This window comes from Gallus gallus, chromosome Z (assembly GCF_016699485.2).
Source record: "Gallus gallus isolate bGalGal1 chromosome Z, bGalGal1.mat.broiler.GRCg7b, whole genome shotgun sequence".
In the NCBI taxonomy this organism is placed as follows: domain Eukaryota; kingdom Metazoa; phylum Chordata; class Aves; order Galliformes; family Phasianidae; genus Gallus; species Gallus gallus.
The window spans coordinates 42,203,037-42,216,959 of NC_052572.1; the positions used below are offsets into that span (position 1 = coordinate 42,203,037).

The following is a 13,923-nucleotide window of genomic DNA, read 5'->3' on the forward strand; positions in this document are numbered from 1 at the left end:
TGGAGCACCTCTGTTATGCAGACAATCTTAGACAATTGAGTTGTTTTGTCTAGAGAGAAGACTCTACAAAAAACATTGCAGCCTTCCGGTACCCTAAAAAGGGGGCCTATAAGAAAGCTGGAGGGAGACTGTTTGTAAGGTAGTTCAGTGATAGGACAAGGGGTAATGGCTTTAAACTAAGGGAGGTATTTGGAAGACATTCTTTACTATGTTGATGATGAGGCACTGGAACAGTTTGCCTAGAGAAGCTGTGGATGCCCCATTGCTGGAGGTGTTCAAGACCAGGCTGGACTGGGGCTTCCTGATCTAGTGAGAAGGATCCCTGCCTATGGCAAGAGGATTGGAACTAGACAGTCTTTAGGGTCTCTTCCAACTTGAACAATTCTGTGATTTCAAAGTTCATTGGTTTTTTTTATTATTGAAGAACATAATTACCACTGCATGAGATAGCTCAAATATGTGTACTTCTTCTAATATCACTGCATAAGAATAGTGAGTATTAATACTTACAGTGGTTTTAGAAGTGGGAAACTGAGGCATAGTGATGTTAAGTATATACAAAGATATCTAAGGGATTTGGTTAGAGGACGGAAATGGACTGCAATCATCACCTGTGGTATCTGAACACAACCCTTTGCTTGAAGGCTCTTTACATTGTTAATGCAAATGAATTAAACCACACCATTATCCATGAAATCCCCAGCACATACAGCAGTATAACTGAAAAGATAAACTTAAGCAGAGGTGGATTCATTTTATTAGAATTTCACAGAAGATTCTGAGCTGGGAAGGACCCACAAGGATCATCGAGTCCAATATCTGGAATACTGCAGTATTTATAATGCAGTAGAACATAATTTTCAGTAATTAATTAAGGCTAAGTTTTGTGGTTTTGATTTGAACTGTCAAATGTAAGTGTAGGTTTTGGATGTTAAAGGAAAATAATGTAATGGACAGTGATTTACCTTTTTGTCTTCCCTTGTCTAGATGAATGTATGCTGTTCTATAACTTTTATATCACAGAGGGAGAAAAGAATACCAAGTAAAATCTTGCTAATTTTTTTTTTCAGTCCAAATAGTTTTGATTGTATAACTTGCAGATAACTTTCATGCACTGTATGGTAGTATTGTAGTATAATCATGCGAGGGGTATAAGATTAGAAGCTAGAAATCTGCCAGCATCTTGTGCTTGCACAGCTTAAAGAAAATACAAATGAGCTGGAGGTAATAAAGGGTTGAAACCTGTGAACAATAATAACTGCATACATAATTATTTGCTATTCAGGTATACTTATCCTAATGATGTCTGTTACTTTAAGACTATTTAAGACAGAAATACAGAAATAGATATCCTGTGTGAATATCTTTTGTACTGATACAGCTTTCTGGTATAAAGTGGCATGTAAGTAAACATTTAAAGGGTTATATTTAGTTAAAAATATTTGGTCAGACCATGAGATCCTCTTACAGTTTCCTTTTCAGTTTGTAAGGTATTTAGGGACTTCAGAAAACAAACCATTTTGTACTTACAGGGTGTATTTCATATCTTGGACTTGTTTTTAATCACTTATAGTCTGTGAATGTCCTGTACAGGAATTTGTTTCAAGAGTTTTTCAAATGGGTAGTTGTATAATACCTATTATACATGTATATTATACGTGTACAATGACCTAGATGATGTGTAGGCACTTAAGTATTTCCATTTGTTTTCTAAGCATTGAGACAGGAAGCACTCTTAGAATTATTTTTAGATTTTTAAAAGTCAGCGTTGGTTTCCTCATACAACAGAAATCCCTTGGCTAGATCCAAAAGCAATATTGTTTACTCTTTCATGGTGCCATACACACACAATTTTTTTTGTTTTATTTTGGGTGTCTGTTTTTGAAAGAAAGTGCTCAAAAATTTCAACCTATATTGGATGGTCATACTTGAATTGTTTGGATATGAAAGAAAGGGCTCCTCAGTATGTCTGTGATTATTATTATTATTTTTTTTCATTGTGGGTCTAAACTGAATACAGTAAGTGGTTTATTTTATAGCAGACTACTGAGATGATCATGTCTAAAAGACTGGTGATTTTTTTTTTCCTCCATAATTATACTGTCTTTACAACACCACTTTAGTCATAACAGAATGATGGCTGAGTGAAAAGGTGTTTGGAATTCTGGTTCCCTTCTTAGCTTATATTTTCCTCATTTCCCATCTCAGCATTCAGCTGGGACGTGAACTGTAGGTCTGAATGCATTTTCTACTTGGGCTATCGTGGTGCTGCTGCCTTAATTGACATGTTTCTTTCAATTAAGGAGAAATTGGGTGCCTCATTGTTTTGCTGTAACCATTACCTTTCCATATCCGTTGTTAAGGTATTGAAGACATCTCTGAAGAAGTCTCCATCTCTGCAGTGGGTTGCAGAGTTACTGAAACATACTTTTGTCTTTTCTTACACCACACAAGTGACCTATAGTGTGTATGAAAAGTATACAAGACTGAGTTCTGCTTCTTTGTAATGTTAAAATATACTTAGTTTAGTCAAGCTGGGTTAATATTTCTAAAACATTTGAAGACTGGGAGATCTGATGACTGTGAAAGTTTAGTGAGTTCCTGTTTGTTGTTGCTGGTGTCAGAGCACCTGAGTGATTGTTCTTCGTGCTAGACATCAGCTTCTCAGTATCTTACTCCTATTTTTCTTTCCATAGGATTTGATACTTGTGAATCACGTACTAGCCAGTGTTTGACTATTCCTTTCATCGATGGAAAGTCCATGTTTCTCAGCTTCGTTACTCTTGAGTAATTTTTATCTGAATGTGTCTATTACGCTGGAGTCATAGACCAAGTCCAATAATAAAATGTTATAAAATTGTCTTTGGATGGCAATGAAAATTCCTTATGACTCAACAAATTTGCTGTTGGAAAGAATTACTTTTGGAGACTCTTATGTGAATTTTAACTGACTGTACTGTTGTCAGTACCCATTAAATGTTTATGAAAACCTGATCATGGACGCAGATACGTGAACTCTGTTCCTCACTTGCAGATTTAAAAAAAAAAAAAAAAAAAAAAGCAATAGCTCAACATTCATTACACTGGGAAGTGAGAGAAGTTGAATCAACATACTGACACTTTATTAGGACTCCGGTTACATTAATGAGCAATTTATATAAACTTGAAGTCACCAAATGAAAAGTGACCAAACCAAAAAGCGTATTCAACACAAGGAACTTCACTGAGATTTCATTGTCATGCTCATTGCTATTAGCAACTTGGTTGAGGAGAACTAGGTAGGCTTGGGAAAGGAACTGCAGATAGAAAGCTGAAGCTGAAGGCTGTTTGTGTTCCCCCTCAGTACCTGCATATTCCTCCAGGGTGGCTTCTCTTCTCCTTCAGGTATATTACAAATAGTCACATTGCTGGCCTGCAAAACACTCCAAAACTGAGCAGAAAACTAAAGTCACTTTAAGTTACAGGTAGGGAGAATTTGGCTATTTAATTTTATGTTGTTTGCTTTTAAAGTTGAGAGGTGGGAGATGGGAGTGAAAAGATACATAGAGCGAATGTCAAGTTAAAGATGTTCTTACAAGGATATCCTTCATATTCTATAAGCTAGCATATAGTGCAAGTGGCTTTTTTTACAGTTTATTGAATTTATTACCATCTTGGCTTAGTTAAGAATGGTCTGGGTGGGTGTTTTGCAGTACAGACTTTCCAAAGCACTGGCAAAGATTTAACAAGTAATCCAGCTGAGTTCCCCTAAGGGTTTGAGCTGAAATTCTGACTTTCATATTAAATTAGGCATGGATACAAGGCAAGTTATTTGAAGTTTTTGTGAAGCATGTGACAAACAGAGCAGGCAATTGGGATGCAAATTTTTCCATGTATGTTTTCTTCATTGGGTCAAAAATTTATGCATGGTACAAAAGGTTCTTATTTATGAAACTTGAAGAAATTCTCCCCAGTATATATATACATATATATTTATTGTGTGTCTGGGCACATATACATGTGTCAAACTTGCCCCAGCATCTTGCACTTGAGAATTTTTCACAGAAAGGGGCTTTTTTTTTTTTTTTTCAACCCAACCAACAATAGAACAACTATTAAATATTCATCCAGATCAAGTGTTTTTACAGTATGTTGTTGGTTTAGATAAGTGGACTCTGCTTTTAGAAAGGGCAGTGGAGTGGTTAAACCGAGCCTGTTGTTTCTTAATTCAAACATGGACAGGATTGGTAATGGCTAAAAAGTTAGCTGTATCTAAAGGTTGCTCAGTGTAGGTTTCTCAGTAGAAGTAGTTCCTGAAACAGCTAATGAGAGCTGGTATTATTTAAAATCCTTTTTTGATTGTTTCAGTATAAGCCATGGATAGGGTGGATTTGAAGATAAGTAACATCTGAGGTTCTAGAAAAGGTGTGCTGATGCTCTCAACTTCATGTCTTTTGCAGGCATTCCTTCTGGAAAGGAAAATATACTAGTTTTTATTTACTCTAGGGTTTTTGTTTTACTCATGTATTTCTTCTGTGTGTGACATTCCTTCTAGAAGTCTGCAGTTCATACAGGGAGAGAGCACGTGTTTGAACAGAGCAAGATATGAGAGCTGAGTATATTGTATATAAGGCAGTCTTTGTAAATGCTCAGTCAGAAAGCTCTTCTAAAATTAAAACCATTGGTAAGTCAATTAGAATGATGGTGGGTAAACTGATGAAATGCAAGAGACAGCTGACTGATTTTAGGAGCTGCCAAGCTGAAAGTGTCTAAGACATTGTGCAGTAGAAAGTAGTGAATGGATATTTGTGAACACTGCGTAGCTGGTCATATTTCTCAGCTGTCTTCCAGTTATTACCTCAAAGAGAAGGAGGTAGTATTTTAAAAGACAAAATTGTAAGTGAACTTGAATCTAAATGGGGTCCAAGCTGTAATTTATCAAGGGAAAAATACTTGTCTTTGTTAAGAAAGGCTTTGTCCCAGATGGGAATATGGGAATATCTATCCCCCAGGTGATGTTTGTGGCCTTCTGGTAGTATGCTATTAGATAATTTCTGTATAATTTTGTTGTTGTTGTTGTTGTTTTAATGTCTTGGCTTGATCTAGAAATGTAATGTTACAAACTTCTTTAACTATATTACTTTCGGATTAGAAAGCAGAAAGACCCTTTTGAAGTCATTATGAAAGCCTGCATCTTTGCCTCTCAGGATAGTCTGGAAGCTCCTGAAACACAGGTCAGGCACTTGTGGGGGTGGCAGTAGGGAGGAGGACCTTCAAACCAACAGTGAGAAATGGGAGTTACACACACTTAGATCTCTGTTAAAGTATTTTTGGATTAACTAGCTGCAAGATTAATTACTTCATAACAACAAACAAACAGATTCAATCAGGAGTTCCCGTTACTAACATAAGTATCAAAAATAGAATTCATACCAAACAGGATGTCTGGCTGTAACTGTGCAGTTTCAGTTGCCTGGTATTTATTATGGACTTGACCTTCTGTGCTAAGATCAGAGAGCAGTGAGGAGCCTCATGGCTGTGAGCAGCGATACCACACCAGCATGGCAAGCCCTTTAAGGAGTGAGCCACCATTAAGAGTATAGGAGAAAGATAAATTATCTCCTCTGTGGCACAGCACATGTGCTGCTCCCATTCTGATAGTGACACAACTTTCAGAAAAGATGTTTTATGTGGAATGCTGGCAAATGGCACTATATATTTTTGTGTTACTGATAGTGTTAAAAAATATTTTTTATCTGTGATATTGAATGCAAACTATCTAGAGTACAGAGACTTTATTAAAGTCTGCTAAACTTGATTTACCAAAAGAGTTAACAAACCAACACTTTTGGGAGATAGGTTATGCTTGTTAGCTAAAATGGCATGGCAAGCCCTCATTAATCAAGGGAAACTTCCCTTATTATCATTTAAGGGTCTTTTAAGACAATCATTTCTTTACCTCCACAAACAGGCATGCCTGCAACTTGAAGTTTGGACCAGATGGCACTAACATTTCAGCACAGTGAACAGTTTGTGTTCACCATCTTAGTCCATTGTGTGATTTCAGATGGGATAGTCAAGCTGATTTCAGAAAGCTGGAGTGCACAAGACTGTTCTTAGTGTTGTATGCAAATGCATTTTATTTTTGCATTCATATTGTGAAATCCAGTCAGTTGTGCCAGCAGCATTTAGCTGCAACTGGCCTTCTCAACTGAGTACTTTTGTGTTCTGGAAATTTCCACAATTTCAACTGAAAAACAGACTACCTGAAGTTTTAAGGAGCTAATCCATGAGTATAGCTAAAGACAAAGTATGTGAGATACTGCTTTTACAAGTTGATGGCAAATCTGGGCATTTATTGAGGTAGCAGGCTTGGACAAAAAGGATGCTTAATAAGGTTTTTAAAATAGTAAAAGCCGTGAAGATAAAGCTATCAATTTTCAGCATTTGGAAGAAATAGGCTATTTCATAGTTGGCATATCTCAGTATGTAAATGTTTTATTTCCCTTAATTTTCAGATGACTTTCTTCTGAGTAATCCATTTGGTACTATTTTAATAACTCTTCAAACTGGCTAGTGTCTCTGGCAATATGTATGTTGTATCTATGGATCAGTGCTTCATAAATGTGTTTTCCAGGTACCTTAGTAAATAAAGAAGGAATACTGGCTCAGAATTTTCCCCAGATCTCTATTGTGAAACAGCTACATGTCAGTAACAAATGAGACCTACCTTAAAGAACGGATATGATTGCCACAAATTGGTCTTATAGGGGGAAAAAAATAAAAATAAATGAAAGGAAGGAGTTTGCCTTAATTTGTAGGGATCTGGATCTCAATTTTGATATGATTAACTAAAGTTAGTGAAACTGTACATAAAGATCTGTATTCTTCTCTCTCCCAGTTTTGTATGTTTTTGTAATGACCTACTTTTTTATTTTTCGTCTTCTTGGTTCTAAAGGAGGATGTTGGCACAGAGTACCAGAAATTCTATTGTGAATCAATGTATATATTAATAGCATACTTGAAATCAAAGTAATTTGAAATAGGCATTCCTGGCTTGTGTCTCTGTATCTTTTTGCCAGGCCATGTGTTTACCGAACCTTTGAAAAGCAGAGATATAATTTTCAATTAACTGAAGGAATGTACAACATTCAAGTACCACACCCAGCCTTCTCAGGAGGACAATATTTTTTTGTGCCTACATGCCCTTGAATAGTTAAGGTGCAGGTTTTGAGTTGATGTCAGTTTATAGTGGAAAAGTACAAGTCTGAAGCTATTGCTTGAGAAGGCAAAATATGTAGGTGAAAGCAAAATTCTGGAAGAACGTATGAAACAAGGAGAAGTACTGTTTTCTTAAAGAAACATAGGCAGTATTAGTGGAATGGAATTGATGGTGACTTCTTGCCAGATTTGATTTCCTCTCAGACTAGGGGTAGCTTTCTCTAAGATCTTGATTTATTGACCAGCTTATATACTAAAAGGCTCAGCATATATTATATACAATAAATATATACAAATTTGGCTTTGCCTCTTTTCCCTCTCCCCAAAGGGTAAATAAATGCTGTGTTTTGTGAAACATAATTGTCAATCTATAATTTCAATATAACTTTTGTAGCTTACAAGATGTCAGTTTTTAAAAAACATTTTTCAATACATTGACTGATAATACTGCTTTTTTGATCTTGTAATACAGCAGACAAGAATCAGGGATTTCAGACTTCTGTTTGGCTATTACTAGCTGGAGAGGCATAATTAATCTCATCTCTCATTTAAATCCCTCTAAGTCCTTGCTTAGTCCTCCGCAAGCACAGTGTCTTCCTGTGCATCTGTGCTTCAGCAAAATACCTAGGCTTGAGCAAGAATGTGTGTATATTTGGGTTTCTGACAACAGTGGATGTGAACTGACTTCTGAAATGTGGATTGCTCTGCATTGAATGTGCTTGGCGCCCACGGAGTGCTTCCTTCCTCCACCTAATACGCTTGCCAGCTGTCACTGCTTGCTGCCCGTGGAACTGCGTGTGGCCTGGTGTGGGCACAGTTCCACTGACAACCTGTCTGGTATTTCTTAAAAGCTGTGCTGGATGCATAGCCACTTTCCTCAAGGCTGTGGGGAGACATCCAGGATACTGCTATGGCTCAGGTGGCTTGAAACTAAATCATTGAGTCCCAAGGCTAGGTTAGCAGGTGCCCTGGAATATGTGGAGAACAGAGTCATGCCTGCCTTTTTCACTGCTGACACTTGGAAATGTGGAAGAGCTGGCTGGTTTTAAGCTGCTCATGTGACCCCTTCTGCTTTAATGTAGCCACAGTAGCCCTCCAGAGGCCTCCTGCTAACCTGGTGCCTGTGTGGAGTGTTCAGCCCTTCACTGAGGACTGTGGCTAGAAGGCTGGAGCCCGAAGTCTTGTTTTGAGTGCAGGTGTTATCACTTGAGACTGTGTAAGTTCCTTCTAATTAACTGTCAGTAAATACTTATTTTTTGCTTTTAAATTGTAACCTTTGTGAAAAGAATAAAAAAGGGTTACTGAAACTATGAAACCTTGAAGATTGAACATATTCTGCTTTTTGGGCCAGAAGCTCAGTCTTCACTTTTCAATTTTGTTTGTACTACGGGTCAAGACAGAGGCATGTTCTACTCTGTTCTGAGAGAATTAAAGCAGCTTATTTAGTACAAACTTTGTCTTTTGTTGGTCAGACACTAATACTGGACCAATTTCAAATCTAGGCAATGTAATTCTTCAATGACATCGTATCTGTAAGGTTTCAGTCATTAACCAAACCCACTGCAGGCATGTGATGCCCATGTACCCATTAGTCCTGCTGTAGTCGCAGTATACCACAATCAAAGGACTGGTCATTTTTCAAATTGAGGAAAAGATGGAAGGACTGGAGTGCTCCCATTCAGCTGAAACTGGTGTGAGTTTTTGCAAAACTGGTATGTACGCCCCTGCTGTTGTGGATTGCAGCCACTGGGTCAATGTCTGCAGGTCTGGCATTTTACATTTTATTGTTGTTTTTGTTTATTTTTGAGCGTGGAGTTTAAATATGAGGTCTTGGGTAGAACATGTATGTCTACTATCAGTTGTGACAGTGAAGTACTATTTTGAGTCAAAGTTTTTATTTAGTTCTGTATCATATTTTGCTTCAGTGTTCCTGTGTTTTATAATCTGCTTAGAGTTGCTTTATGAAAGTTACAATACAATATTCCCTCTAATAAAAAGTGATTTGTATTCTTCAAGTGAATCTGTATTAATTTAAAGCAAGTGTTGCTATATGTTTTCTCCTATGAAACTGTGGACTGATATAAACTTCATGTAACCTAAGGAGTGCAATGACGCTCTTACTAGGTATAAAGCAGTATAGAATTTGGTGCATTAAATCAACTTATAGAGAAGTGAAGTGGTTTTGTGATCTAGTTCACCTGCTTATAATGATCTTGGTCATGGCCATATCTTGGCCATATCTTGGTCATGGTGTGACTGTTCTGAAAGGTCATGAAACAGTAACTTAAATGCCCAAATACATCAATTATCATTTTAGGTTTTAGTTCTCCCCCATTCTTGAAAATATGGAGAAATTCACTTCCTTAAACAGGAATCTCACTGAAATATTCCAGTAATCCATTGTATGTGCCTTTTAAAATGACAGTGACTAGATGTATTCACTGCCCTTGACAGCTGGTAATATGGCCCCACAAGACTGTAAACTTTTAACATTATTATGTGATTTTTAGTTATATTTTTCATGAACAGCTCAAATGCAGGCTGAATAGGTGACAACAGAACACTGTGGAGGGAAAGGGCTCAGTGCAGTGCTGCCTCTCTTATATACACTACACACTCAGTCATGTTGATACCTAAGTGTATTGCACATTATATGTGCTTGTGCCATTTGGTGAGTAAAACACAGTGACTGCTGATAACAGTATTTCAGCCTAGCTAATGTGTCAAGAGAAAACAGCTCAAAAAAGAATCAGTGTGGATGACAGAAGACTGTTGACTGAAAAAGAAGCAGATAAGCACTTTTTTGTGGAGACAAATAATATGGCACTATGCTTAATTTGTGAGGAAATCTTGTCAGTTTTCAAAGATTACAATTTGAGAAGACATTATATGCCAAAACATGCTGCCAAATTTGATGCATATCAATAAAGAAATCTGGAGAGTAAAACTGCTGATGTCAAATGTTATGCTTTGGTGATAGATGAAAGTACTGATGCTACAAATAAAGTTCATTTTACAATTTTTATTAGAGGTATTGACAGTGAATATAATGTCATTGAAGAAATGGCTTCTTTGTTGCCATTAAAAGACAGAACTAAATCTCTGAATTTGTATGAAGCAGTAGGAATTACATTAAAGTGATTTTACTTTAACCTTTGCCAGCATATCTGGTATAGCTTCTGATGGTGCCCTGAATGTGGCTGTTTAAGAAGAGGGACTTGTGTAGTTGTGAAGAAGACAATACAATTGCCACCAACAGTGCACTTTTGTGAATTTATCGTACATCAAAGAAATTTGTGTGAAAGCTTTAAAAACGGGTAATGTGCAAATCATGATCAAAGTTGTGAATTTCATAATGTCCAATGGATTGAGTCATCACCAATTCCAGGATTCCCTTTAAAGTATAGATGCTGATTATGGGGACATCATTAACTTTTCTGAAGGAAGGTGGCTAGGTCAAAGTAAAATACTGAAAAGGTCTTATGACTAGCAAAATCATATCAGGTTATTTATGGAATCAAAAGGAAAATTTGTGTCAGAACTTGGAGATGAAAAAGATCTCAAAGATTTAGTGTTTTTGATGGATTTGACTGTTCATTTAAATTGGTTAAATAATCATCTTCAGGGTGAAAATTAATTTATCTGTGCTGTGTTTCAAACCATAACAGTGTTCAAAATGAAACTTAAATTATGGCAAGCTCACGTTATAGCAAATAATTGTATGCATTTTGATACATTGGCTAAACACGGTCCTGTGAACAGCAAGAAAATATGCAGCCTTACTTTCTGATATTGAAATCTGATAATAGATTTGAAGATCTTTGAAAAAAGTCATCGATTTTTTTGTATATTTGTGACTGTGTATTCTGTTGACATAGATACATGACCTGCAAATTTTCAAATGGAATGTGTAGAGTTGCAGTCAGACATTCAATTCAATGAAAAAAATGTATTCATGTCTCTCTACTAGACTTCTACAAGACCTCTCTTAGCAGAGAAAAATATCCCTTGCTTCACAATCATGCTGTATACATGTCATCATTTTTTGGCCATATGTACATTTTTGAACAACTGTTTTCAAGGATGAAGTACAGAAAGAGTAAAATTTGTTCAGAAACTTCTGATGAACACCTTGAGAACTCAGGACAAATTGCAACCACTTCTACTGAACAAGACTGAAGCATTAATTTCACAAAAGCAATGTCAAATATCCCACTAGTTTTATGTTTTTGTTGCTCTCTTTTTCAGTGTTTAAAAAAAAGATCTCTTACTTACATGCACTAACTATACTATATGTTTTATATGCAGCCCAAGACAATTCCTCTTTTCACAGCCCAGGCAAGCCAAAAGGTTGGACGTGCATGATGCAAGTTCTTCTGCTACCTGTGTTGTGTATAAATTGAATGGCTGCATCTATAATTTTCTAGATATTCTTCTATAGTGCAGAAATAACACATCATTTACTTATATTAGGAAGATCATATTAAAGAGATTACTTTAGGATTATAGGTAGAATAGTCTGCCAGACCATATTACATTAGTATGACTATAGGAGTAGGTACATACGTGCCTAGTGACTTGAACTTTTCATAGTTCTTTACAGATAAGTCTAGTGCTGTGCTTTCATAAAAAAAGCAAGTAGTGTTTCACATAAGCAAAAAATTAACTGCAAAGGAAAAAGAAACCCAAGTTTAGGCTAAAATGCAAGATCAAGCATCTTTGTGCCTGATACATGTGCTTCTGGGAGTGTTTCTGCTCAGTGCTCTGCACAAGATCCTGTCCCTCGTTTAGTTCAGTTTTAGGTGAATTTCTGTGAAAGACAGAGTTTGCAGTTTAGACAAACAATTTTTCATTCTTAACAGTTTCTCCATCAGATCCTCCTTTCCTGATTTTTAGATTTTTTTATCTCACTCTTACAGAATGGAAAAGGACTTACTTCTCCTAAGAACTGTAACGTTAACTGGAATTAGTTGTTTTGTTGTTGTTGTTCTGAATTAGTAGATTTCCATTTGCATATTAGCAGTTATTTAGAGGGGGCAGGAGTTTGTTGTTGTTGTTGTTGTTTGCTTGTTTGTTTTTTTTGAGGGTTTTTTTACTTGCTATTACAAAAATTTGTATTAGTTGGGTACCTATTATTCTGCTTGGCTTGCTTCAGTTACCTTCTGAGCTGCTGAATGCCAACAGCCAAATAGGTTTCCACATTCCATATATATATGTATTTTTGAAAGGATGTAGTTGTATGCACAATATTTGATTTCAAGGCATGATCTTACAACCTGTGTTGACTGTTTCCAGTCTAGGCTGTATTCATCAACTGCGGTACAGAACTGTGAATAGCTGATGACTCATGTCTCAGTTGATTTAAAAAATCATCCTAATGCTGTACAAATTTTTCTCTCTCCTGAAGTCCAGGCACCAGTTTGCCTCTTACTTCTACAGCACTGCTTCCAGACAAGATGCTAAGTTTAAAAGTCTGTTCCTCCATCCATTGCGAAGATTTCTCTGCCAGCCACGGGGTCACTTACACTGAGTGTTTTATCCAAGTTGCAGAAAGCTCTCTTCCTCTTTGCCCTTTTCTTTTATTGTTTCCCACGATGATATATTCACTTCAACGGCATTCCCATCTGGCTTCAGAGTAGAGGAGGAAAACTGATCAGCTCCCAGGAAATTTTTCTGGTAACTTCTGGGCTCGGTCTGTGATATTGAGATATTAATAGATGCTTTTTAGAAACTTCTTGAACTTCTGCTATTCTTGTATCTTCTTTGCTGATCATTGCTGAAAATTTGTATGGATTGGGCTTGACAATGTTTTTTTCCTTGATGTGATTGGTAGGAAAGAATCTGCCTTGTATAAATTTCTTTGTAATTTTGCAATGAAACTCTCACTCACAATAGGAGTTTTGGGATGGAGGATGTTTTTTCTTCTTTCATGAAATTTTTGAAGATAAAAAATGAAAGGTTGCATTGTCAGTCAAGCTTTTTCATGATGTATACCTTTTCATAATAAGTTCAGTTCATTAGGTCTTATGCATGGTTGGGTTTTTTTGTTAGTTTGGTTGGTTGGTTGGTTTCTTTGCATTGGTGCCATATTATTACCAGTATTACAAATGTAGTCTGAATAACAGTGCTGACAGCAGTAGCAGTAGTGTCAATGCATTTCTTTTATTTTCCCATACTGAGCATTTATTCAGAATTCTTAATTTTCACTTTGGTAAGCACTGAGGCAGTGTAGAATTATGCTATCCTAAGATACTCAGTAGACACGAAGTTTTCCACTATGAAACAGTAGTTTCCTGAGAAGGAAGAGAATATAGATATCCATTCATTTATTAATAGTGCTTTAGAAATCACGTCTGTTTTCCAAGGAATGTTAATTTCAACAGTGGAGGGAAACAGATGATTTGGAGAAAATTAAGTCCAACCTTGAGCATTTTAATACCAATAATAATTTCAGGAAAGCAGGTAAATTATTTATATACACTCAGTGTTCACAGTGTTTCTTAAGTGTGGGCATACAGACTAGGGCAAGAACCCCTTTAGAGCAGCCCTGAAGAGAAGGACTTGGAGGGCCTGGGTGTCCTGCTGGATGAGAAGCTGGACATGAGCCAGTGGCGTGTGCTTGCAGCCCAGAAGGCCAACTGTGTTCTGGGCTGCATTAAAAGAGGAGTGGCCAGCAGGGAAAGGGAGGTGATTGTCCCCCTCTACTCAGCTCCTGTGAGGCCC

At 36.8% G+C, this 13,923-nt stretch overlaps 1 protein-coding gene across 17 annotated transcripts in view; it reads left to right on the forward strand.

Moving 5' to 3' along the window:
• AOPEP (aminopeptidase O (putative)) overlaps window positions 1-13,923 on the forward strand; it is a 175,018-nt gene that overhangs the window by 115,942 nt on the left and 45,153 nt on the right. For 4 of the 17 annotated variants that reach the window (XM_040656065.2, XM_046905569.1, XM_046905570.1 and 1 more), the window contains one exon: window positions 2,697-2,994. The exons of 10 other annotated variants lie outside the window; for them this stretch is intronic. In XM_040656065.2, the coding sequence (XP_040511999.1) occupies window positions 2,697-2,735 (39 nt within the window). In that variant the 3' untranslated portion in view covers window positions 2,736-2,994. Of the gene's footprint in view, window positions 1-2,696; window positions 2,995-8,282; window positions 8,417-13,923 lie in introns of those variants that run through there. 3 more of the 17 variants (XR_006932390.1, XR_006932393.1, XR_006932391.1) reach the window with 1 other exon arrangement.